The sequence below is a fragment of the Pantherophis guttatus genome, chromosome 3 (genome assembly GCF_059756535.1).
Source record: "Pantherophis guttatus breed Tessera chromosome 3, ASM5975653v1, whole genome shotgun sequence".
Lineage (NCBI taxonomy): Eukaryota > Metazoa > Chordata > Lepidosauria > Squamata > Colubridae > Pantherophis > Pantherophis guttatus.
The window spans coordinates 174,531,819-174,558,923 of record NC_142065.1 but is presented as its reverse complement, the minus strand read 5'-3'; the positions used below and the strand labels follow the sequence as shown (position 1 = coordinate 174,558,923).

At 39.1% G+C, this 27,105-nt stretch overlaps 1 protein-coding gene and 1 long non-coding RNA gene across 3 annotated transcripts; one reads left to right on the top strand and one right to left on the bottom strand.

Moving 5' to 3' along the window:
* Nucleotides 1-6,530: 6,530 nt before the first annotated feature.
* On the bottom strand, nucleotides 6,531-10,363 carry LOC117672804 (uncharacterized). The gene is made up of 4 exons (XR_004593376.2): nucleotides 10,280-10,363; nucleotides 9,800-10,162; nucleotides 8,029-9,420; nucleotides 6,531-7,920 (listed from the first exon to the last, which is right to left on the bottom strand). It is a non-coding gene; the product is annotated as an uncharacterized LOC117672804 (long non-coding RNA).
* Nucleotides 9,244-24,746, top strand: LOC117672802 (DGAT1/2-independent enzyme synthesizing storage lipids). Of its 2 annotated transcripts, none has more exons than XM_034429787.3 (8): nucleotides 9,244-9,438; nucleotides 10,320-10,484; nucleotides 11,689-12,019; nucleotides 15,169-15,333; nucleotides 16,034-16,227; nucleotides 18,466-18,529; nucleotides 20,297-20,436; nucleotides 21,894-24,746. In XM_034429787.3, the coding sequence occupies exons 3-8, from the start codon at nucleotides 11,692-11,694 to the stop codon at nucleotides 21,999-22,001; spliced, it is 999 nt and encodes a 332-aa protein (XP_034285678.1). In that variant the 5' UTR covers nucleotides 9,244-9,438; nucleotides 10,320-10,484; nucleotides 11,689-11,691; the 3' UTR covers nucleotides 22,002-24,746. The 2 variants fall into 2 exon arrangements, with proteins under 2 accessions (XP_034285678.1, XP_034285677.1); XM_034429786.3 differs by having other exon boundaries at nucleotides 9,401-9,438; nucleotides 10,320-10,480.
* Nucleotides 24,747-27,105: the final 2,359 nt, after the last annotated feature.

The window sequence follows — 27,105 nt, the reverse complement described above, 5'->3', positions numbered from 1 at the left end:
GTTAACACTTGTTAACGTTTGTAACATTGATACAGCTACTGGATTACACCTTAAGAGAAAGTTTTAAAGTGGAAGCGGCAAGGAAAAGAACTTGGTACTGATCTCAATTAAGGTTCATTTTTAAACTGTGTGAAAAATAGTTGGAATTGTCATCCTGATAGCTGGATAAATATAAATTGTCTGAAACATGGCTGACAATAAGGCTGGAGGATCACTGCCTGGTGAATCAGCAAATTTTCAAGCTGTGACTGTTAAAGCTTTTCAAGAACTTTTAGATTCTTTCACCTCCGCTCTTTTGAAAACAGTTGAAAGAGCTTTTCAAAAATATAGCTTGGAAAGCCATAATCATTTTGTCGAGCCCGGCGTGCTCGGCATACAACCGGGACAAGAAGGCAGAGCGGAAAGAGTAAAACATCCACAACAAAACTACAACATAGAGAGGGCACGGGAAATAAGCAGCACGGGAGATGGTGGAGGGGCATCGGTGGAGGGATTGTGTTTAGGACACGGAGGAACCCGGAATGAGGAAACCAGAAATGTCGCTACAACTCATCCCAACACAACTGAGCCACATGTTCATCAAGAGAGGGATGGGGCACTAGGATATAAAGGGGCGAGGCGGATGCTCATAGCACCAACTTTGAAAGTTTGTAGCTTGGTGTTGTTCCGTAACTGATGAAAAGCATTAAACCAGCATTCACTCTCCAATTGATGTGTCCAGCTGTGTTTTATTGCTGTCTCCGTGCTGTGCGGGACAAGGAGCTGAGAGAAAGTTGGCGCTCCCTTCGTTCTAGTTTCTTCCTGGAGGTGCATTTGGAGATTTGGAATGGGGAAGGAACGGACCCTGGAGCGGAGGTGTTGGTGGAGATGTTAGCAGAGACGTTGGCGGAGGGGGTGACCATCCAGCCGGCGGTCCTGGTCAAGAAACAACCCGTGGTGAGACCGAAGGAACGGGCCCCAAACCCCGGCGAGGACGAGGGAGAAACGGATGAAGCCGAGACGAAACTTATTGACGCACCTCACCCCCCCCTGAGAACTGGTGGCGAAGCCCGGCAGTAGCTGGCTCAGGGAGGAAGGTTTCTACCTTTGCTTCATCGGGTGACCCTTTTTGGCGCTGGAGAGAGAGACGCTGAGTAGATGACGAGGAGGTGGGCGAGTGGAGCTACTTAACGGGACTCGGCTCTTCTACTTTGGATGTCTTAAGAGACCGTTTTGGAGAGAGTAGTTTTAGAGACGCCCCGTCGTGGCAGCTCTGGGCCGAAGAGGTGGAGTCTCGAGCTACCACTTGGCACGGGTCTGAGGCATCTGGGTCAACCCAGTTTCGTTTGACCAGCCCTAAACTAAAGTTAAAGGGTTCCGGAGATAGAGCACGAAATCCAGAACGGGCAAAACCGACGCTGGGGTGGTGGTGGAGGTAGAAACAGCTGCCGACCAGGGAGGGAGGCGTTCTCCAGCCGCGCTGTCCACCCCGGGCGATAGATGACCAACCAATATGGGCCGGGGGCCCCTGGGACAGCAGGGAATGAACCAGCCACCACCCCCCAGGCCCCCGTGGGCCCTGGATATGCAGGGGCTCCAGGACAGGGACCCTGGCAACCTCAACTGATGTGGGGTCCACCTCCCCTACAGGCAACATTTGATGGCAGTTCTGACAGGGTAGCTATTTTCTTGAGTCAAGTCCTCAGTTATTTTGATTTATATGGACAGTTCTACCCCACCCAGTGGTCCATGGTGGTCACCATCACGACAGCCTTGAAGGGAGAAGCGGTGGACTGGGTGGCAGACCTTCATAGTGACCACGCCCGAGAATTGACAGATGTAGGGTTGCTTCAGGTCTTCAGGTTTGCTTTGAAGACAATTCATGGGTGCAACAAGCTGAGGGCGAATTGGTGGCTTTACGTCAGAGAGGCCGGCCGGCTAGGGAGTACGTAAAGGAGTTCCGTGCAATTGCAGGCAGATTGAGGGCTTGGCCAGAGTGGATGCTGGTCCACCAATTTCACCTTGGTCTAGATAGAGAGATCCGACAGGCCTGTGTGTACCGCAGACTGCCACCTCGGTTGTCGGAATGGTTTAAGGCAGCTATTGACTTGGATCTGGGGCTAAAGGAATTCAGGTTTAGAGGGAGCTCAGGGGGCACCCAAGGAAGGAGACCACAGGAGAGACAACTTGTGGCTTGCTCAGGAACCAATTCTACAACACCCCAACCAAGATAAGCCATTCATAGTGCAAACAGACGCCAGCGACGTGGCTGTGGGGGCTGTTTTGCTACAACCAAACAGGCAGGGTCAATTACAACCGTGCGCATACACGCCGAAGAAATTTACACCGGCTGAACGGGGATGGGCTATCTGGGAAAAGGAGGCCTTCGCTGTTCGATGGGCACTCCTTACCTGGAGACATCTTTTGGAAGGGTCGAAGTCCCCTTTTGAGGTATGGACAGATCATCGAAACCTAATCTCGTTGCAAACTCCCCATAAACTGTCCCCTAAACAAGTGAGATGGGCCCAGTATTTTCAACGGTTCAACTTTGCATTAAAGTACTTTCCCGCGGGAAAAAATTTTCTGGCAGACGCGTTATCTCAAATGCCACAATACCATAGCCGAAGAGAAGACATCGTACAAGCGATGATACCCAATAACACTATAGCAGCTGGCAATAGAGTTCGAACAGAACGACCACAAGGGTGGAGGGCCAAACTTCGAGAGGCTGTGCTAACGGATAACTGGTTGGCGGAACATCCCCAACTAGTGGTACTCAGAGATGGGTGCGCATGGAAGGATAACAAATTATATGTTCCTGTGTCCCTACGAAGCGAGGTTCTACGACAATGCCATGATGTCAAGGTGGCTGGACATTTTGAGTTTCTAAAAACCTTACATCTAGCGAGACGCCAATTTTGGTGGCCTCATATGCAACGAGACATAGAAGAGTATGTAAATAAATGTGTAACATGCGCTAAAGCAAAGCCCAGGCCTGGAAAGCCGTTCGGTCTATTACAAAATGTAGCCAATCCAACAAGACCCTGGGAAGATATAGGTATGGACTTCATAGTAGATCTGCCACAAAGCCACGGTTGTAATGTCATTTGGACTGTTATAGATCTTTTTTCCAAGCAAGCCCATTTCATACCTTGTCACGGTCTGCCTTCTGCCCAAAAACTAGCCAAGCTATTTGTACAACACGTATATCGATTACATGGGGTACCCCGTAGAATCATTTTGGATAGGCGGGTACAATTTACGGCACGGTTTTGGTGAAATTTTCTTAAATTAATAGGCTCCTCCCAGGGACTTAGCTCAGCTTTCCACCCTAGTACTAATGGGGCAGCCGAGAGGGCCAATGCAATGGTGGAACGTTACATTAGGAGCTATGTGTCTTATCAACAAACTGATTGGGCCGCATTATTACCATTCGCCGAAGTGGCATATAATAACTCCGTGCACCGGAGTACAGGCTACACGCCATTTCAAGTAGTCATGGGACAAGAATTTGTCGTTATTCCAGAGCTCAAACCCGTGCAGGGGTAACCCCTAGTGAGGGGGGAGGTAAAATACAAGCATTGTGGCCCAGATGAAAACAGCACTTGACAAGGCTGTAGCCGAATACAAAACCCAAGCTGATAAGAAACGGGCACTATTAAAGCCTCTTAAAGAGGGGGATCTAGTGTACCTTTCCACTAAATACATTAAACTTCGGGTACCTAACCGCAAACTAGGGCCCAAATATCTGGGCCCCTTCCCCATTAGCAAAATTATTAACCCGGTCACCGTGGTTTTGAAACTCCTGCCCCTTCTGGGTAAAATTCACCCAGTATTCCACAGTAGCCTGTTGAAACACTGTGAGACCCACGCCTGATCCACCCCCCCCCCTTTCGTGGTGATCCCTATGAGATAGAAAATATATTAGATTCCCGACTTCATAGGGGAAGACTACAATACCTAGTACAATGGAAGGGATATCCCATTGAGGAAGCCAGTTGGGTCCTTGCAAGGGATACCGCAGCCGATCAGTTAATACACCGGTTCCATAAGTGTTATCCCTGGAAACCCTCAACCGATGCTAACCCTTCTGCTTTCTGTTTTCCAGAGGGGACCTTGGTGAAAGGGGAGCCGCCTGTCGAGCCCGGCGTGCTCGGCATACAACCGGGACGGGAAGGCGGATCGGAAAGAGTAACACATCCCCACAAAACTACAACGTAGAGGGGGCACGGGAAATAAGCGGCACGGGAGATGGTGGAGGGGTGTCGGTGGAGGGATTGCGTTTAGGACGCGGAGGAACCCGGAATGAGGAAACCGGAAACGTTGCTACAACTCATCCCAACACAGCTGAGCCACACTTTCATCAAGAGAGGGGTGGGGCACTAGGATATAAAGCGTTGCGAGACGGATGCTCGTAGTGCCAACTTTGAAAGTTTGTAGCTTGGCGTTGTTCTGTAACTGATGAAAAGCATTAAACCAGCATTCACTCTCCAATTGATGTATCCAGCTGTGTTTTATTGCTGTCTCCGTGCTGTGTGGAACAAGGAGCTGAGACATTTGTTGGATGGGAAAAAAGAGGAAATTACTCAGAGGATTCTGATTTTGGAGGATCAAGAGGCTGTCAGGACTGAAAGGGAGATTGGCATAAATGGAACAGAGGTCTCAGCAGACGTTTCCATTCAACTGACAGAAAAGCAACAAATAGACTCTTTATTGCAAGCTGACAAACTTCATGGCAACAAATTTTGGTTTTATGGACAAAGGAATGAATTGAATGATTATACAAGCAAGAAGAGTCAAAATGGAGACTTTAAATTAGAAAAAGTTATTTCAAGAAGAGAGCGAGTTTTCCAGATACATCAACCTCAAATTAACATTTTTAAATTTTCGAAAATAAAATTGGGGGAAAGAACAATGTTGAAAGAATTAATAAGGAAAAAGGATTGGAAAAAATATAGAAAGAAGAGAAGAATAGAAGATTAAGTTTTTTTTTTCTTTTTTTCTTTGGGGAAGGAAGACTCTAGTAATAAATTGGAAAGTTTAGTCACATTGGTTTTGTTAAAAATGGCTAATTGAAAATTTGAAAGATATCTTCCTGTAGATTTCGAAATTTGCATTTGGCAAATATGTGTTTTAATGGTATTAAGAGATTTTTAAAATGTTTAACATAAGATTATATTATTTTAAAAGATATATGAGATAAATTGTGTAAGCTTTCAAGATGCCCAACTTTTTGAAGCAAAGAGGATTAATGTTAAATTCAGAATTCTATTACAAAATGATAATTAGTTTTGGATAGTAAAAGGGCTGCTTTCTAAAAAGTTAGAGGTATTAAAATGGTTAATTGAAAATTTGAAAGATATCCTCCTGTAGATTTTGAAATTTATATTTGGTAAATATGTGTTTTAATGGTATTAAGAGATTTTTAGAATGTTTAACATAAGATTATATTATTTTAAAAGATATATGAGATAAAATGTGTAAGATTTCAAGATGCCCAATTTTTTGAAGGAAAGAGGATTAATGTTAAATTCAGAATTTTATTAGGGAGTAATGTTCAAAAAGAATGATGTTCGAGGGTATGAAAATGAAATTAATTCATGATTTTTACTGTTCGTAATACTGCTAAAGTATTGGATTATACATCAAGAAAAAGTTTTTTTATAATTAGGAAGAATGAATTTAACTTAATTGGTCTTGAGAATTTATAAAAGGGAGGTTGATGAATTGGAGCAAGGGGAGTTAAAGAACATGTGGGAGTTTTGAACTTTATAATTAGTTAGTTTATTTTAGCATATGTTTGTTAGATGCTATACCCTGTTTTTGCTCTGGGAAGTCAGGGTGGTGGGTGGGGAGGGTGGGATAAGGATTGGGGTGGGAAAAAAGTGGTGATTAGAGAAATGTTTTAACAGAAAAGTAAATGTGGAGGAAATGTATAAATAATGAAATGATGTGGGGGAAATGTAATAATAAATGAAATCATAATATTAAGTTGCAATAGTTAGAAGATTATAAGAATAAATGTACAATTAGGATGATAATGCAGATAGATAGAATAAATCTGAAAAGAAACTGAAAGAAAGTATCTACGATTAGAATACAGGAGTTACTCAGATACTAAAGGAGGAGAATATTTCACAGCAAAGAAGTTAGAAAGGAGAGAGGAGGGGAGGGTAGGAAGAGGAGAGGGAGGAAGAGGAATGGAAGAAAGGAGAGGAGGAAGGGAAGGACAGGAGTAGGAGTGAAGGTGAGAAGGGGGGAAAGAATAGAGAAGTGGGGGAAAGGAAAAGTAAATAGGATGAGGTAGGAGAGGAGGAAGGAGAAAGTAGGAGAGAAGAGGAGGGAAGGAAGGGAAAGAAAGGAGGAGAAGAAGAAGGTTTGTTGTGGAATGAGGGAAGAAAGAGAAGAAGAGCAACTCCGAATTTAATTAAAATGCCTTATTTTAATGCTTTCTTTAAGGGAAACATGTATATGTAGGATTTATTATGTATAAGAAAATGCACATTTTCTATTATGTGGGGAGGGGGAAAGGGTGGGGGGAGAAAATTGTTTGTATTTCTTTTCAATAAAAAAAATTTAAACTTGCTGGTAATTTTAACACAATGACCATGAAGGTGAAAATTTTCTTTATAGGATCATGACAGCCAATAAACAAGAGGTTTTCATTATGACCCAGAACCAAAAAATGATTCATGGTGTTGGAAGAAATCTCCTTCTAGGTTCTGCTCCAAGTGGGGAAACAGACACTGGAAACATGGAGACTGCTTGGAAAGATGGTTTAATGGTGGACAGGATCACATGGCTTGAGTTCCTGAACAGAAAAGGGGACAGATACAGGGAGTCCTTGGGTTTTTATGCTCTCTCTGGCTTTGCATTTCCTGGGGCCCCGAAAGAGTATCCTGATTGGTTGTCAGACTCCCAGGGGGTGGGGGTCTTAGCTAGCCTTGCTGGCTGATGGTCACATGTGCTTCCCAGGTCACATGCTTCCCAGGTCACATATGGTGAGTTTCTGCTGCTATTGTGTAGAGGGCTAATCCTATCTTTGTTGGATTCCTACAATTCCTACTATGGCTCTGCCTGAAGGAGGTAGATCTTTGTTATGTAGAATAGACTGGCTCAAGCCTTAATGGCCCATTGACAAAGAGTGGGGGCAGGAAGATGGGAGCTGCTTCAAAACATGCTTATCCCAGGGAAATATAATATTCTGCCTTTTTCATATTTCCTAAAATATTTCACTCTTCCAAGAAAGGGGTGGGTGCTAACTTCCTACAATGGAATATCATCACAAAGCTTCACCTCCTAGAATGAAAACCTAAGAAATATGAACCCAGGCTTTGGTGGGAAAATTTGTAATGAGAAGTGTTTGGGACTTCAAGCAAGGCAATCTGTGTAATACATGCAGATGATATTACACAGATCGCCTTGAATATAGTACTAGTATCCATTCAGAGCAGAACTTTTAAAAAGTGGTTAAGAAACGTCTGATAGCACAAGAAGGAAATATGTTAACTCTAACCTTATACCTCATGTGCTACCCAAGAGGCATTCACAACATTGGCATTCACTCACCATCTTACCCCATCTGCCACAGTCCAGACTTGTTATCATAAAACTTCTGTCTTTTCTCAAAATTGAAGGGATATTTTTGTGTGATATTTCATTTAAGTCGAATGAAGGGGTGGAAAGACTATCAGGATTTTGGGTAAGAGCCAAAGTGAGGCAAAGGCTTTTAAAGTTTGTCCATTATTGGTAGAAGTATATGGTGAATAGCAGCCAATATGTGTGGAAACCTAAATACAGTAACGAGAGCTCATTTCAAGGATCGTTTTAATATTCCAATTATTGAAATATCCCTATTTTAACTATTTAAATGAAGTCGGAGACATTGTTTTTTCATTCCACTCTGTCAATGCTTGCTTTTTCATTACTTCCTTCCAGTTCCTAAGAAAAGAAACAATAAAAGGCAAGACATCAGGAAAAGAAGGAAAATGGGTGTTCTCATCCTCTCTCCCCACCCCACCCCCAAGTACAAATCGCAGAATGCTTTACCTGGAACTCCATTTTCTCTGTATCATTCTCCTTATTGGCTTGTAGGTCGAAGCTCTGAGCATGGGTTGATGTCTCTCTGCCTAACTCTCCTTGCAGGGCCATTCAGGGCACGTCAGAGGCAGAGGTGGGTTTCAGCAGGTTCTGACCAGTTCTGGAGAACCGGTAGCGGAAATTTTGAGTAGTTCGGAGATCTGGTAGTAAAAATTCTGACTGGCCCCACCCCCATCTATTCTCTGCCTCCTGAGTCCCAACTGATTGAGAGGAAATGGAGATTTTGCAGTAACCTTCCCCTGCCACACCCACCAAGCCATGCCATGCCCACCAAGCCACACCCATAGAACCGGTAGTAAATTTTGTTGAAATTTTGAAAAATTTTGAAACCTGGTCAGAGGTCTACTAGTAGGTATTTGGATATGTACGGAAAATCCATGTGATAAAGCAATGGCCAGCAGGTCTTTTGATACAGATTATACCAATATCTTTCCTTCTGTTCCTGCAACCCATGCTTAGTTGGAGAAATGAGGATGAGGGAGGCATTCCTGCAGCATCTCAGTTGACCACTAAGAACAAGCAGCTTACACACCTAAACTTACTATGTTTTGCTATAGACCTTCATTAGTCAGTCATTCATGCTCAGCAGTAGCACTTTGTGGTGGAACCAGAAAAGGGGGGACGAGGGGGGGGACGGGCGGATGAGCGTCTTCTAGTCAAAGTTATGTGGGCAGCTTCTTGCCTCTTAGAGCAATTTAAAATGTAGACAAGCCGAAATCTTTTAGGTTCATCTGCTTCATTCTGAATTGTAATAGTTTTACTAATTCAAGTAAAGGTCTTTGTCCAGAAACAGCATATAAGCAACAGTTTAATCTGAAATACATGCATACAGAAGATTGTGCATTAGAAAGTAAACACGAAATATTAAAAAAAAAAAAAACAGATAAAACAGACCCTTCCCAATTATAACACAAGGGTCATAATTTTTTTGCATTTTGCTATATAACAATATATAGCGAACAAAAGCGTCGAGCAAATGAGAAAACAGGAAGCGCCACAGAACAAAACGAGCATGCGCCAAAGTCTTGTCTTCCTTTCGGCAGCGTCCGGGGACCTCGAATTTGATAGAGCCAGAAATTGTTAGAGTGACAAGACGATGGGCTACGTGGGATTCCTACAATTCACTGGGTCTGATCTGTATTCTGAATTCACTGAAAGAGATCTGCTGGTTCCTGACTCAGAGTCTTGAGCACAGGGTGATTACAGATCAGGCAAAATACTTACTTCATGAAACCACAATTTGGGTAAACCACGGCCGATTCCGGCAATAGGATTTGCCACATTTTCATTTCATCTATGGAGCAACGGGGGCGGCGCCAACAACTTCGTAGAAGGATACAACTGGAATGGGGGAAACCGGTAGGTTGCTTGGGGCTTGCGGGGAAAGGCGAGATATCGGGGTTATTCGTTCATTTAACAAGGTCCCACTTAAGGCTGGTTTCACTCCGCGCCTCCCCTCCTTTGTAGAAAGGCAGCGGATCTCTCTACGCACTTACTTATGGCGGTGCTGCAGCCCTCAACCCAAGGAGCAGCCGACCCCTCCGAGGCGCGCGCTCTCCCGGGTCCCCCTCTGGGAAGCGCGGTAGGGTCGGAGGCTGGCTGGGCTCTAAAGGAGCCTCGGTGCCCTTCGAAGCGCGCACTCCCAATACCGCCCTTCTGGGAGTGGGGAGAAAAAGCAGAAGGAAAACTGGGGTCTTTGGGACGGCGAAGCGTTTCCTACCTTTGAAAGGTGGCGAGGGAGACGGACGGGCCGGTTTTCCTGGCTAGACTGACCCGGGTTAGTGAATACCGGCCGGTGCGGGGAAGAGCACTGGCAGTGGTTCTTTTTGGCTGACCGGCGCCGTTGCAGCCTCTGTGGCTAAAGCCTTTCTCTCTCGCTCTTGATTCCCACGGAGGTCCGGACCCTTCCCTGCCCGTCTGTCCTGGAGTTCTTCTCCGTGGCTCTCCCATCCCCGCTCGGAAGAAAATCCTGCCGGTATAACCTGAAGGGAGGCGGCTCTGCTTCTTGAAAGGCTCCTAGGACAATTCGTTGTAAAGGCGAGAGTCCCGAGGGTCTTCTTCCTCTGCCGCTGGGAGAGTAACCCTGCGGATGCCGGAGTGAAGAAACGATCATATTGAAAGCTTTGCGAGCCTTACCTTGTTAGGGTTTTGGTAGGATCAAAGGAAAAGCAACCAAAGTCCCTTCTCCTTCTCAGCTCACCCCAGCTTTAGTATTAAAATGTGAATCTACTCCTTTACAGGACAGGTGAACCTGGAGAACAATTGGTACCGGCCAGAGATTTTTGAAGAGCTGAGGAGAAGCTGCATCTGATCGTCTTTCTTTCTTGAAATTAAGCATATCCAACAAAGCACTTTCCCTGCCTGTTATCCTCCTGATGAGTTGCAACACTAATTCTTCCCAGTAAGTGAGTAATCCCAGGTGGAGGAAAACCATCAAAGACAGTGTGTTTCTTAATTAAGAGATACAATTGACCTAGATTATTTCATGAATGTGTCAATCAGAACAGATCTTGACTTGCTTGGTGCAAAGGTTCCCAAAATAATTTCTGACAGGTGCCAATGCTGCCCCTGTCCAAAACCTGCCAATCATAAACAAATCTATTATGTATACATAACCAGTTTCTTGACTGATGTTGCCTCTAATAGACTATAGCCCAGAAAAATGTATGTGGTAATAATTTGGAAATCTTTAAGGTGCCACAGGATTCTTTGTGGTTTTACTGTAAAGAAGCAACCTTTTCAAACTTTTATAGCTTGAGAAAATTGCAAGAAGAGATAGGAGATCATTTCAAGAACATATCACCAATTCAGTCGTCGTCTTCTTTTTTTTTAAATTTGATTTATATGCCGCCCTTCTCCGGAGACTCAGGGCGGCTTACAATGCGTTAAGCAATAGCCTTCATACTTTTGTATATTTATACAAAGTCAGCTTATTTCCCCCACAAACTGGGTCCTCATTTTGAGTGTTCAATAATTTTGCCTTGCATGAATTGGACTATTGTGTATAAAATGGATATTTAACAATAGGGGGATATTCTTACATTTGTAGGGATGTGGAATTGACTTTTTATACCTTCTTGGATGTTAGGTTTCATTGCTTGAAGTGACTTCCTTTTGATATAATGTAATGGAAGAGTGATACTAGAGTACAGCATTAAAATAAGGGATCACATGAAAGCTTTGCATAATATTTATTACAAAACCTGTATTGCTATTTAGTAGTACATGAAGTTAGAATCAAGAATTTCAAGCTAAGCAAGTATGTCAAAATCTCAAATATGTTGTTCTTAGATCAGATGGTACACTTGGCCATGACTATAGTTCATGTTTATTTACTATATACAATAGTTCATGTTTATTTACTATATACAATATAGTATATTCTATATGCAGTATATTCTGCAGTTCTATAATCATTTGTTTAGAATTAAGCTTTATTAAGTTGAATTGGACTCATTTCTTAGGAGACATGGGTAGATTAGCATTCTTACATTTTTTTTCTGTAATCATTCAAATTAATAGTTAAAAGTCAAATTAACAATTCAAGGACAAATATATGATGGTCTAGACTTTTAAAATGCTTTATGTTTTATTTCTTTTTTTAAACAGAACATGATACACCAAAATGAATCCTGTGGTACAGAACAGATACCCATATCCTATTTAACATGCATGTTTTATGTATTAGAAGAATGGACTGGAGTGGAACGCTTGGGAGAATATCTGAGTTACCTCATCTACCTCACATGGCTATTTATGCCACTACTCATAGGTTTTCTACTTCCAGCAGTTATTCTTCTCCTCATTTATATTTCGGCTATCATTGTTCATATTTACAAAAGAAAGACAGACATAAAAGAAGGTTACTTGAATGATTTCTGGGATGGTGCAAGACAAGTGTTGGCAACTATGTGGTATGCTCATGCAAGAATATGGAATGGTAAGTATCCTACCATTCTTGTGCATGACAGTTGTGACTTACATTATCCTCAGTCTGAAGGGCATACATTCATAAAAATCATTGGATAATTTAATAATGCTTAGTTCCAATACCTGTAATTTTTCAAAACAATGCTTTTAGTATCATGTCAAAGATTCATTTTATTTTAGTTTATAAAGTTCGCCTTTCTTAAGTTGATAATGCATAAATAAACCTTGTTAAAAAAAAGGGCATATAGAAATATAAGAGAAATGTTCCCCTAATTTGGGGACAAAATTAGTGACACTGTCTGTCACTGACAGTGTCAGACCACTGACAGTGTCAGTGACAGATAGTGGTATATGGTATGTTTCAGGAGCTCAAGTGCAATTTTGTGATATGGTCCCCTCTATTAAGATGGCACTGGCTGTGTGATAGTGTTGGAAGTTGTGGAAAACACGAACTCTCCTGGACTGCCCCAAGGACGACAGCTGGACCTTTTTGTAAGGAGAATGATAGGCTGCTGGCTGGACTTTCCATGTTTTTGGTCCCTGGAACCCCTAGAGTCTTATAGGTGCAGAAATGAAGACAGTGTCTATATGAAGTCGTGCCATGGGAATTTGACCCTGTTCCTGAGGAAGTGGACAGGATCCTAAGGAATGTGAGCTCTACCACCTGTGAGTTAGATTTATGACTCGGATGGTTGGTAAAAGTTTCCCAGGTAGTGATGTGCTGGTGGGTGCTAACAGTAGTTAATGCATCTTTGGATGAGAGGGTGATGCCCCAGTCCATTAAGGAGATTGTGGTTCACCACCTTAAAAAGCTGTTACTCAGCGTTATCCTGATGGACATTTTCATCCTGTCTCCATCCTTCCCTTTTTGTAGGAGGTTGTTGAGAAGGCAGTCATGCTGTAGTTCCAGAGGATCCAAATTGAAGCAGATTATCTGGACCCCCTTTAGTTGGACTTCGGATCTAAATATAGGATGGAAATAGCATTGATCTTGTTTTTGGATCTCTGGTAGGAGCTAGATGGGCATAGTTAGAGCAAGAGGATAGCAAGCCCTTGGTCTACTTGACCTCTCTGCAGCTTTCGATACCATCAACCGTAGTATTCTGGAATGGCTCTGGGGTTTAGGAATGGGGAACATTGTGTTGTCCCAGTTCACTACCTTCCGACGAAGCCTTTTTCAGTTTTCAGTTGATATTAATTGGGAACAAAAGATTAATTAGGAGTAAAAAATCTACTTATGCCTTCTGCTTTATGAGGTCTTTTAGGGATCAGTGCTTTCTTCACTCCTGTTTAATATCTACATAATGCTGCTGGGTGAGATCATCTTTCACCAGTGTGTAAGATATCATGATTAAGTTAAGAGTACCTGTAGACATTTCCAATTTCAACATTTTAGAACCTCTTTTATCCAATGTCCCAAAGATGCTTTTTCAAAAGGCAACTGAACTTTCTTGTTTTTCTTTAAAGACGTTTCGCTTTTCATCCAAGAAGCTTCTTTAGCTCTGATTGGTTGGTGGGGAATGGAAGGATTTATATTCCTTGCAGACAGTTGGTCATTTGCATTCTTTTACAGAGCCATTGGGGCCACTTGGAGATTTATCTGTGTCCTCAGCGTCACCTGAGTAGTGCAAATGGGTGTGGAGCCTTCTTGGAACTGCTGAAAGGACTGTGTTGTAGATTGAGATAGATGATGTCATATCCCACCCCCTCTATTAAGAGAGAGCTGTTCAATTTTGACATAGATGGCCTCTTTGACCCCTCTTTCAAACCAGTGAAAATGGGGACTTTGCTTTCTCAAAAGAGTGGCCTTTGTCTTTTAAATGCAGATGAACTGCTGAATCTTGTTCTGATGGGTTTGTTCTCCTATGTTGTGCCCTGTGTTTATGAACTTGAATGTAGCATGCATTGATTACAAAGAAGCATTTGACTCCATGCCACATGATTGGATAATCAAGTGCCTAGAAATAACAAGAATCAGAAGAAACATTAGAAGCTTTGTGCTTCTACAAGATTGATGGCACAATGTGAGACACAGTTTCAGGTCAATGATGAAAGACTGGGAAAAGTTAATATCAATAGAGGATTATTTCAAGGAGATTCACTATCACCAGTGATAATAAACTTATATGTTTATTATTGCACTGATTTCTCTATTGACAATATTGAAAAACCTAGGCCATGGCTATCAAACATCAAAAACATCTGCTAGACTATCTCACCTCCTTTATATTTACTTTACATCAGATCATTTATGGATGCTCTGAAGCTATATGTAAAAACACCATCTGAAATAGAATTGCTGCTCAAACTGTTCATATATATACAGCCAAGATATTGCACCACCATCAAACGGGGAAAAATAGTGAATAACAAAGGAATCAAGATGCCCTATGGAAATAACATCAAGAGTCTGGATGAACTTGATCACTACAAATACCTGGGTATCCTTCAAAGCTGACAATATCAAGAACACTCAACTCAAGAAAAAAGTTACTGTGTTTTCCCGAAAATAAGACCAATGCCAAAAATAAACCCTAGCTTATTACATGTGCGTCCATTATAAGCCCTACCCCCAAGCAGGCACGTAACAGCACACTGACTGTGCAACAAACCAGTAATATGTTCTAAGAACTTCACCATTTGGATTGCCTCTTTCGATCTTGTTTGCTAAGAAGAAAGCCATTACATATTTTGTCATGCTATATTTACTTCCTATATAGAATAGGAATGTTTTTAAAAATGCTTTAAAAACTGCATTTATCAAAAATAACCAAGATTGTGAAACTGAATTACTTGCTATACAAGAAGCTAAGAAATTCAATTTATATATGTTAATTTATGATTTTGGTATCTCTGTATCCTAAATAAACCATGTAATCCAGAAGCAATTATTTTTCATTAGCTAGCCCAAATTCATTTTGATGATGATAATTCTCCAAAACAAGAAGGCCGTATGTCTGATTGGCATAAGTAATAAACAAATTGGCGAATATTAATACAAAGATGTTCAACTGAAATGGAATTATAATATAACAATAATTGCCATGCGTTGTAATGTATTTATAGTTGGTATCTTACTCAGCAGTTTCATAATTTTAATACCTTAAGAATATTTTGTTAAATAAACTTGGTATCACATGCTAACCTTGAATGTTTCAGGTTATGAGGTACATGGTCTTGAAAAACTACCAAATGGACCAGCAGTGATTATTTTTTATCATGGAGCAACTCCATTAGACTTTTTCTACTTGGCAGCCACTGTTTTTATCAGGAAAAAAAGAATCCTCCATGTAGTTGCTGATCATTTTGTGTTTTCAGTTCCAGGTAATTGTCCTGAGCAATTAAGAAAAACTATACATCTCAAATAATGTACAGTATGGATAAGCTTTACTTCACATTTTGGTTGTGATGTATATATTGAAAGGTAGCAGTAAACTAAATTATTTTCTTATTTTAAATAACAATTCAGTTACTAATTAATCAAGTATGGCTTGTTAAGATTTAATTTCCTATCCAGAAGTCTTACACAGCCGCACTCTGTTTAAAAGAAAAGTGAATTCCCATGTAACTTAGGTATACCATTGTATTGGCTTTGGATTTCAAATTTCTTATCATGAAGCCTTTTGTAGCTACCTTATAGTTAAATTGTTTCCAGGTAGTGATAGTTGAGAAAAAGTATTTTTTAAATTATCAATATGATGTAGACTTTACAGCAGAAAATATATACTGCATAAATTTTATAACAATATTTGGTTATTGGATATTAATTGGTAGATTTCTTATCAGGATAATTTTTTATTATAAAAAATTATAAATTTATAATTCTTATCACTGATCGTTGATTTGAATGTATTTGATTAGATATGGATTAGTGAAAATCTAATCCTTTTTGTCTTTCTCATAATTTATATCTGCTTTGTAATTCATTGTTTATTCTATATTTTTCTAATAAAATATAGTATCTATTGAGATATCATAATTTTATATCAATATTAGTCTTACAACAGATTCTTATGAATTCCAGGTATAAAGTTATTAATTGATGTGATCCGTGTTCTGCATGGATCGCAGGAAGAATGTAGAAAAGTATTAGAAAATGGAGGACTGGTGGTAATTTCACCAGGAGGAGTACGGGAAGCACTGTTCAGTGATGAAAATTATACTATTATGTGGAAAAATCGTAAAGGGTTTGCTCAAGTGGCCACTGATGCAAAAGTGGTAAGTATTCTGTGGGAATAACTGGAATATAAGATTACAGCTGTTTATGCATGCCATGTTTAGAAGCAGGAAAGGGAAATTTAATGTTGAAAACCATGTAGTTTTTTAAAAAATAATGTATTTTTTACTTTATACATCACTATATCAGAACTGTTGAAGGAAGAGAGGGAAGAGAGAGACACACCAGTATCAGACTGTATCTATAGAGTTTATTTACAGTCTCTCTTTGCTTTACTAGAATCTGAGGTATCAAGTTCTACTTACTCTGATCTTTTTAAAAAATATTTTCCACACTTCTAGAAACTCTTATGAAATGTATTCCTTGAGCATGTTAGTTTCTGTATTGGTTTGCTATACTTCCTTATGTAAACTAATTTAATTTACATTTTAATCACTTAATATATTATTTTAAAAAATCAATTAAAAATAGTTCAGTCTTTTTCAAATTTCTCCAACTTTTCAGAAAAAAAGTTAGGAAAAAAGTGGTTTTGGCATTGGGCAATGGGTGGGAAAGGAGCAGTTTTCTAGTTTGGTCCTCTGTTTGGCTTTTTTTGCCGTATAAAAACAGCTGATGTAATCCTATAACTGTATACACATTAAAAAGAGTCATAACTATGTATTAAGAAGGGCAAGGTGAGAATGTATCTATTCAGAGATACATTCAATACAAATTTCCCATAATATTTATATAAATACTATGACATTATGTACAGGGATGGGCTGCGGGGCGTTCACAGTGGTTCTTGAGAACCTCTAGCTAAGATTCTGTGCAGTTTGGAGAACCCCCAAATACCACTATTGGCTGGCTCCACCACCCCGCCCCACCCCTGCCAGGAGTCCCCACGCGGTACTTCTTTTGGATGCAGGTAAGTGCAGGGCGTACACGGAGGCTCGGGGAGGGCGAAAAACGGGCCTACCAGAAGTTCAGGAAGGCCAGAAACGGGCTCGTTTCCAGCCTCCAGAGGGCCTCAGGAGCCTGGAGAGGTTGTTTTTGCCCTCCCAGAGGCTCAACAAAAGCCTCCAGAGCCCAGGAAGGGCAAAAACAACCCCCTGCCATGGTGCAGGAGGCCAACTAGGCCATGCCCACCATGGCCACGCCCACCCAGCAATTGGGTAGAGAATCCGTTGGTAAAATTTTTGAAGCCCACCCCTGATTATGTACTATGGTAATTTTTACTTAATACCAGGTTAATGCTAATTAATAGCTGACACTGAACAATTCAAATACCGGTAATCCAAATTTTATGAATCAAATTCTAATATAGTCTTTCTGGGGTTTATCTTATGTTTCCTTTGGTTGGTCGCTACTTTTGTAGTGACAAATGCATCACTGTTTCTACTGCAGTCTTCACAGGGACAAATTGGAAAGCCAGTTGGCATCAGCGAAATCCTGTTTTTTAAAGCATTGAAGCAGATACAGCCCTTAGAAGCTTCCGTGGGTTTTCAGGAACCTTCCAGATGTATCTGCACAGCTGCTTTGCTTTGAGGGTATTTCCACCTAAAATATTGCCTCACACACTTTAATGGACAACCTAAGAAATTCTTCAAGGAGTTGTTTGAGCTTCCAGATACAGCAGCTGAATGAATGTTTTCAAGCATGAATGCATTGCTTGTGCCAATACACTTTGCAAAATGCCTTTCCCATTCTTAATGTAGACAAAATTATTATTACCAGCATCTCAGATTTCTCCATAACGTCTTTGATAAAAGATGAAAATTTGAGATGTCCTAGATAATTTTCTATTTTGTTAATTGCTTGCAGGACAAGCAATTTTGCTTTTCTGAAATGTGAAGAACTTCATGCATAAAATTGCAGGTATATAGAGCAGTGAAAAAAAATTAATTTATTTAACATTGTAGCTGAAATATTCTCAGAGTGCAGCCTACAATTCCTAGAGATTGAATACTGAAATAGCAATAATGGAAAACTTATCTAACTTTGTAGTGAGAAGGTTGGATTCAGAATGGATGACTAAGACTCAAATTCTCTGTAAGTTACAAAATTCACCCACTGAGTGCTTACAAAAAAAGAAAGATACTTTAGTTTCTTACATCAACTACTAGATGGAAATGTGACAAAGAAATAGTTTCTTATACTTTTTTCTCTTCATTTTTCAGTTAATCTGTTTTATCTGCTTTTAGATCCAAGTATTTAACTTTGTGATTTAGTAAAAAAAATATCAGTTGATTATGGGAAATAAATTGTTAATACATATCTTCATTAATCTATTCTTTCAGCCCATCATTCCTATGTTCACACGAAACATTCGGGAAAATATTCGAGTAGTTGGAGGACAAATAAGTATGCAACTTTATTTGGATTGTTTTGTATTAAGTCAATTGTGATTACATTTTGTTCGCCCTGATTAGAGCTATTTTGACTCTTATGCCTATAGTGCTGGAAATAATTTTAAATAAAATGCTCTGGTTTTTAATAACATGCTCTAACATATAAATAAGTTGCTTGACCTTTTCTACAAGAGGAAACCGTTATTTTATTTATATATTGTCTTTCTGCGGCAGCTGAAAGCAACATATCTGTATTTCCCCTGTTTTTAAAGTCAGATCAACAATACTCTGGAATAGATTTATCTGTCTCAATGTAAAGTTGTCCTGAGATCTGCATGAAGGATAGACAAAATTAAGTACCGCAGATGAAATCCATGTTCATCTCTTTAATCACTGCACTACACTACAGCCTGGGCATGTAGAATTTGTTGGCTGTTCTGCATGACAACAGAGAATTTTTTTATCATTTGCTTTTGAGGTTTGATATTTCTCCTTTGAGAGATTAATTTTACAAAATAAAAACCTGAAAACATTGACAAACTCAATTACAAGGCCAGTTTAGTATAGTGGTTAAGGTGCTTGACTAGAAACTGGGTCACTCTGAGTTCTAGTATTCTCTTAGGCCTAAAACCCAATTGGGTGATTGTGGCCAGTCAGTCGTATCACAGGATTGTTGTGAGTAAAATATGAGGCAGCAACATTATATCCAGTACCTTTGCTATATAAAATAAAGTGGATATAAATTAAAATTATTGTTGACAAATATAACTCATAAGAACAGTTCTTGATAAAGCAAGAAGCATACTGCATTCTAAGCCATGGTCAAAGAGAAATATGCTTCCACCGCCTATCTATGAATAATGTAGAGGTTTCTGGTTGGCTACTAAATGGCTGGTAAAGCAAGAAGCAGCAATATAGTAGCCAACCAGATATCTCTACATTATTCATAGATAGGTGGTGGAAGCATATTTCTCTTTGACCATGGGTTAGAATGCAGTATTGTCAGCTAACACTGGCCACAGCCCAGGAGTTTGATCCTGATTAGCTGAAGGTTGACTCAGCCTTCCTTTCTTCCAAGGTCAATAAATTGAGGACCCAGATTGTTGGGGGCAATATGCTGACACTTGTAAATCATTCAGAGAGTGCTATAAAGCACTATGGAGCAGAATATAAGTCTAAGTGCTATCACTAAGTGCTATTGTTCCCACTATTCACAGAACTGCCTTCCATCAACTTACATATCTGCTTTTAGAATAATTTGGGTTAATGGACATCACCATATTTTATGGTAATGACTTCCATAGGACTCTGGCACAACATCCTTACCTTGTTCTGATTTGTGTTAGGAAGCAATATTCTATAGATTTCTAAGTGCCTCGGTCCTTTTAGGTGAAATTAGAGATGACATCTTCCATGAAGATGACTTCCAGACTCCAAACGTGTTCCAGACCATTACAAACCAGTATAGCGACTATCTGCAAGCACTGCTTCTCCTTGCAGTTACCTCTCTTCTGTTTCCTCTCCTTTCACTAGATCCTAGTTTTTTAGCCTGATAACTTTCTCTATCCTTTAATATGTTTAGCAAACTGCCATGCAGCTTTAATTTCCTAATGCAGAGGTCAAGATGATGGCACTAACTTGTTCAGATTTGTGTCAGGAAGCAATTTTATACAGATTTGTGATTGAATCACTACTTCTTGGATTTTTCAAATGAACAAATGGGTAAAAATATACAATTGTAACTGCTACCCTATTAATCCCTCTTTTTTCAATTAATCAGAATCATTAAGATCGATATATGAGTATTTTCGTTTGCCACCAGCTCTTCTGTATGGAAACTTTCCAGTTAAATTACAAACTTATTTTGGAGATCCTATTCCATATGATCCAAACACAACAGTAGAAGAACTGACCGAAAAAGTAAGATCTTCCTTTTTGAATATGAATATCTTGGTTGCCAGCTCACAAGGTTAAAATAAAGACTCCTGAATGTATTGCCAAAATAATTTCATCTTATACTATATGGATGTTCAGAGAACATTTGTGTGATTCAAACTGTGGATCAAAACATATAAATTTTGATTCAAATAAATAGTACAAAAAACACAGGGTTGTTTGAAAATTAGGCTGAATGAAAGGTTAGGAAAATTCTGTCAATATCTACTGATTTGTTTTCTAGGCAAAGTTCCCTAAGTACAAGGAATCCTTGAATTTTATTCATTATTTACGTAGCAGCAATATTCTCCAGTTTTCTTAAACTTTTAGTTGTTCTTAAATGCATAATGGTCGATTATTTATAATTTAAATATTTAGGAACTGCTTTTAAATGTTTTTTATGAATTGATTCAGAACTATTTGGAATTCTTTTTTGTTTTAAAAGGTAGCATTTTAATTTGTGAGTTCATTAAAATTATAGAAATAAAAATATATTTTACAGTTCAATCATATAGAAGCAAAAGTACATTATGATGTAATTTGCATATCTTAAAGAACTTTTATAGAGCCAAAGAATAAAAGATCACCTATCGACAATATGATAGTAAAACTTAGCAATCAGCAGCCATTAAAGATGGTTTTTCAAACTTTTTTTAAAAAATAAAAATAGAGAGAGAGAGAGAGAGCGCTAGCTGCATATCCTTCGGGAGGCAATTCACTGTGGTTGGAACCATTTACAAAAAAGATTCTGTAGCTAAAGTCTATCAGTCAGATTAAATTTAAGGCCTCAACAAAATTTCAAATGGATCAGAAGTGATAAGTCCCACCCTACATGCACTAATTCACTTTTATGAAAATAATTATTTTATTCTTCTTGCCAGATTAGGGTTTGTCTTTGATCATGAACACTTTTTTCAGTGAAGATGTGGGAGAGAGTATGAAACTATATGAAGTCTCCTAAAATTAACTATGGTAGTTACTTTTCATGCGTGAATAATTTGGAATTTTGTCAAGCATATATGGTTAGTAACAGAATTAATGTCCTCAGAATAGTTTGTTGTAAAGGATTTCACATTGCTCAGTGGAGCTTGGAGTTCAGAATGCCTTGCCATTCAGCAGAGGGCAGAATTTCCTTTTAACTAACACAAAATCAGAGCAGCTGAGGACAGCGTGGTTGAAATCTACTCCTTTGTTTATTATTTGATTTTGTAGTATCTAAAGTATAGATTGTCTGATGAAAACTAATTTCCACAACAATAAATCTATATATTTTGTATTTGTGTTGGTTCTGTAATTTCATGGTTAAATTACTGAATGTCTGGTTAATGTCATACTGTAGTTTGAAAAGGATTCATTGTTGCTTTTGATTTTTAAATGTAATTTACCTTTGAACAATGCAATAATAAATAATTTATATTTATTATCCTTCACTCCCCCCATAGGCAAAGGATGCACTACAATGTTTAATAGACAAACATCAGAAAATTCCAGGAAATGTGTGGAGGGCTTTGATGGAAAGAGTTACAACAGAGAAACAAGACAATGAATAGCTTTGACAAATCATTGTGAAAAATGTTTTGAATGATATTTAATGTGATATATGATTTAAGAATTGTTACAATAGTTTTTTATTTGCTGTGCAAATGTATAATTTTACAGAAAACCGGGCTTTGAAGATCATTGTTACATGTATTGCTCAGGAAAGTAAATCTTTCAGTATAAATTCAACTCTTCACAGAAATAAAACTATAGTTTAAAAAGCACAATCCTAATTAGGAATAAGATGTAAAAATGATTTTTAGGCTTTTTGAAATGCCTCAAATACATAGCCTATTTATAGTACTTCTTAAATTAAATGTAAACTTTAAATGGATCAGGATTAAATGTTGTATTTTTGTAAAACTTGGATTTTTTTATTTCATGTATTCTCCAGTTACCAAAAGTTTAAAGTAATCAAATTTATGTATGGAGAAGCTACTTATATGAGCGAGAAAGATCCAGTATCTGTATTCATTAATACTTAGAACTACACTTAGAATTTAGTTCTATTTTACTGACCGGTACTACGTATACTGGTACTTAAAAAGAGAAAATTAATTTAAGGCTTTGTAAATAATATGAGAGGGATGCAGTGGCTAAGACGCTAAGCTTGTCGATCAAAAGGTCGGCAGTTCAGTGGTTCGAATCCCTAGTGCCGCTAACAGCATTCCGAACGCCTTTGGCATTTAGTCATGCCAGCCACATGACCACAGAGACGTTTTCGGACAGCACTGACTCTTTGGCTTTGAAATGGAGATGAGCACCACCCCCTAGAGTCAGGAACGACTAGTACATATGTGTGAGGGGAACCTTTACCTTTACCTTTAAATAATATGAATTGGCACTGCATAAAGAAGAATTTCTGCAGTAGAAATTGCTTTGCTATTTTCCAGGAAGTATTACATTTTGGGCAAACTGCTAATTTATTATGAATTTGTATGTCCTGGAAATTAAAATTCATAGATTATAGGTATACTTCTGTGCCAAGACAGTGCAAAGCCACCAAGATGTGCCTTATTTACTATAGTGATTCTGGGATCAATAATCATTCGAACAGAGGCTTATATAGCAGGTTACAATGCCATCAAAGTGAGAATATTTGCATAGGAAGGTGAAATGTTAATCCTTTTATTGGGAAGTATCTGTCTCCCAAGAACATGTATTCTCCACTTTGATTACAGTTAATATAGAGAGTGGGCTAAGTATTAATGAATAGGTCAATTCATGTATCTTAAATCAAGGATGTCTCTAGTCAAATGGTTGAATTAAATAGCATGACACAAGTTCTTTATTGTATCATTTGCACTACAAATGTCATTGTGGCTTGCTATATATATGTTCAGACCTATGATTGAATGATTATTGACAACTTTTTTTACAATGCCCTTCATGGATAGTCAGCAACAACTAGCAGAGTAAAATCTGCAGGAATCCTTGTTCATGTTGCCATTCTGAATGTTTTTTAGATTCCTCATAGTGGGATTCTGTTAGATTCTGTTTTAAACATTCCATATATGTTTATTGTGCAGATTTATAACTGTCCAAACCTACTTATGAGTAGCTTATTGATGGTATATACGTAGGATATTTATTTTGTTGTTTTCATTAATGCAAAATAACTTCAAACTTTGGGGAAGAAAAGTATATTTGAGAATGTTCTGACCAATATTTTTACTTTTGGGTGGAAGGATAGTTCTCCAGAGCTCTTATATGAAAACCATTCTGTGGTTCTGTACTAACTATTATAATCCATAAAGCAGGACTTTCTTTAAAAATTTAAGTATTTATTATATAATCTTTTTTCAGATTTCGGCATGCATAAGGAACTCCATCCAAATTGTTTTAAGAAGATGCCATGTAAAGCTAGAGTGTTTTGCCATGAGCCTATTTCTCTGTCAGGATTTTTGGAGTGGGATGGGGATCTCTGAGCATTGAAATGTATCCAATTAATGAAAATAGAACTCCTGGAAATATATTATAAGATATAGACATGTAGCTATCAAAGAAAATACTTTTTTTCTGGAAGTAAATTACATCAAATATTTTATTGCGACATGCACTACTTTAACTATTTATTAATAGTAAATGATGACAAATATTTTCTTTCTTATTATCCACTGAATCTACTGTATTTGGTAAATGTAAATCTGATGTTATATGATCACATTTAATCTTACTTTTCAATTCCCTTAAGACCTTAAAAGGAAACAAATTGTTATGATGACCATTTGATAATTATCATTAAAAGGTTGGACTTAGAAATAGTCACTACTATAATGATTTGTGAAAAGTGTTAAAGAGATAGAGAAGTAATCCAACAGGTAAAGAAGGGACCAATGCCCATATTTAGGAAAACCTTTTCTCTCCATTTAAGGATTTTTTTTTTAAGTTCTCTTGCTGTTACAAAATGTATTGCTTTTACTTTAAATTAGCATTTTCAATTTCATTTGCTGTTTAATTATTTTCTTTCAGACTGATTATTCAATGTTTAGATTATTAAAAAGTGTTTGTAAGGTATTTCCAGGAGTGATATAGGAAACATAAATATTTTGAAAACAGGGTTATGGATACTGCTGGATATTTTTTTTTTCTGAATAAGCTTTTAAATCACTTAAATGATGGTAACAGATTGAAATATAGTTCATTTTTAAGAATATTTAAACATATTTTATCTGCAGTTATTCCTTACTGTTTTTATTTTTATGTCATGTGATGAAAAATACCTACTGAATAAAGCTGAAGTAACAATTAGAAAATATCTTTACATATTATATTACTGTGTGCATTCTATTGCTCTTAGTTTTTTTTTTTCTTGAATACCATAGTTACTGAAGAAAAAGACCATATAAATAAAACAATCAAATGAAAGCAAGGAGAAATATAATTAGTAGCCAGAAACAATAAAGCAGAAATAGCAATAGCACTTAGACTTATATACCTCTTCATAGTGCTTTTACAGCCCTCTCTAAGCGGTTTACAGAGTCAGCATATTGCCCCCAATAATCTGGATCCTCATACGGAGAGGGCTTGCAACTTGGGCGTCCTCCTGGACGCACGGCTGTCTTTAGAAGAGCATATGACGGCCATGACCAGGGAGGCTTTTTATCAGGCCCCCCTGATTCGCCAGTTGCGTCCCTTTCTGGATCGGGACTCTTTACGCACGGTCACTCAGGCACTCGTCACCTCCCGCCTGGACTACTGTAATGCTCTCTACATAGGACTACCCTTGAGGAGCACCCGGAGGCTCCAACTGGTGCAGAATGCGGCCACGCGGGGGATTATGGGAGCGACGGGGCGCTCCCATGTGACACCTCTCCTGCATGAGCTGCATTGGCTCCCGGTGGTCTTCCGGGTGCGCTTCAAGGTGTTGGTTACCACCTTTAAAGCGCTCCATGGCTTAGGGCCCGGGTATTTACGGGACCGCCTTCTGCCACTGATAGCCTCCCACCGGCCAGTACGCTCCCACAGAGAGGGACTCCTCAGGGTGCCGTCGGCCAGACAATATCGGCTGGCGACCCCCAGGGGGAGGGCCTTCTCTGTGGCAACACCTGTCCTCTGGAACAACCTGCCCCCAGAGATATGTAGGATCCCAGATCTCCATGCTTTTCGCCGTGCCCTTAAAACTTTTTTATTTCATCAAGCCGGGCTGGCTTAACACCCTCCCCCCCTTAGATATTTTCAATTGTAAGTGGATTTTAGTTGGGGTGTTTTAAACTGATTGGGCCAAAATTTTGTTTAATTCTTTTTTAAAATTTAAATTTGGTATGTGATATTTTTATTCTTGGCTGTTCACCGCCCTGAGTCCTGTGGGAGAAGGGCGGTATAAAAATCTAATAAAATAAATAAATAAATAAATACTAAAATCATATGTTTTCAGTAGCATTAAATACCTGGAGAGCCTTCATAAGTGATTTTTTTAGCATTAGTAAGTTAATTGTCAAATGGCTGCTTTAAAGGTTTTTTCCAGTTGTCTCTCTATCTTATGTCCAGGGAAAGTCTTTGTGTGTGGATAAAACCTTGAAAGAGTTGTATATGTTTTCTGGAAGAGTAAGAGCAGGAATACTTAGAGTGATTTGTAGCAAATCCTGCCTGTCTTCTTCAGCACCACAAAGGGAAACTATTTCTCTCCTTAAAGCCTTTAGGATGCAACATCATCTCCCCTAACCTTAACTCAGAGGTGTCAAACTCGCATCGTCACGATGGTGCCACGTGACATATCGGGACTTTTCCCCCCTTTGCTACACTGGGCAGGGGCAGAGCCAGCACGTGACACAACCGGGCCACAGGCCACAAGTTTGACACCCCTGCCTTAACCCATTGATTTTCTATCAATTCATTCATGTATGTTTCATTATAGCCTGTTTTTATTATTTTATATTACAAATAGAAATAATTTAAGCCAATGAACACATCCAACACATGTGTCTATGGAAATTCTGAATTATCCAGCTCATGGTTGTCCCTTTTTGTCTTTAAAAGGCAACTGGACTTTCTTGGTTTCTTCCTTTGAAAACATTTTACTTCTTATCCAAGAAGCTTCTTTAGTTCTAACTAACTGGTGGGGAATAGAAAGATTTATATTCTTTGTAGTCATCTGGTCATTAACCACTCTGAGAGTTGTTCAGGCCACTTGGGGATTTAACAGTATCCTCAAGAATCAGAATGCAAACAGGTATGGAACCTTCTTGGGATTGCTAAAAGGACGGTGTTGAAAGTGGGAGATAGGTGATGTCGTATCTCTCCCCCTCTATTAATATAGCCTCTTTGACAACTCTTTCAAACCAATGATGCCCTCTGTCCAGAATGTGAACCTTGCTGCCTTCAAAAGAGCGAACCTTTTCTTTCAGATGAAGATGGACTGCTGAATCCTTTCCTGATGACTTTGCTCTCCTGTGCCATGTGTTTGTGAAGTGCTTGTTTAGTTTGCCCAGGTCTGTACATACCTCACTGCAGTGCACTGCATATCAACATTACTCTGTTTGTATCTGGGTGTTTTGTCCCTGGGATAGACAAGCTTCCGTCTTAAATGTACTCTGGATTAAAAGTGTGCATGTATATCGTGTTTGTTGAAAGGCTGTGTTAAAATTGAATAGCTCTGCCTCAACAGAGGGAAAG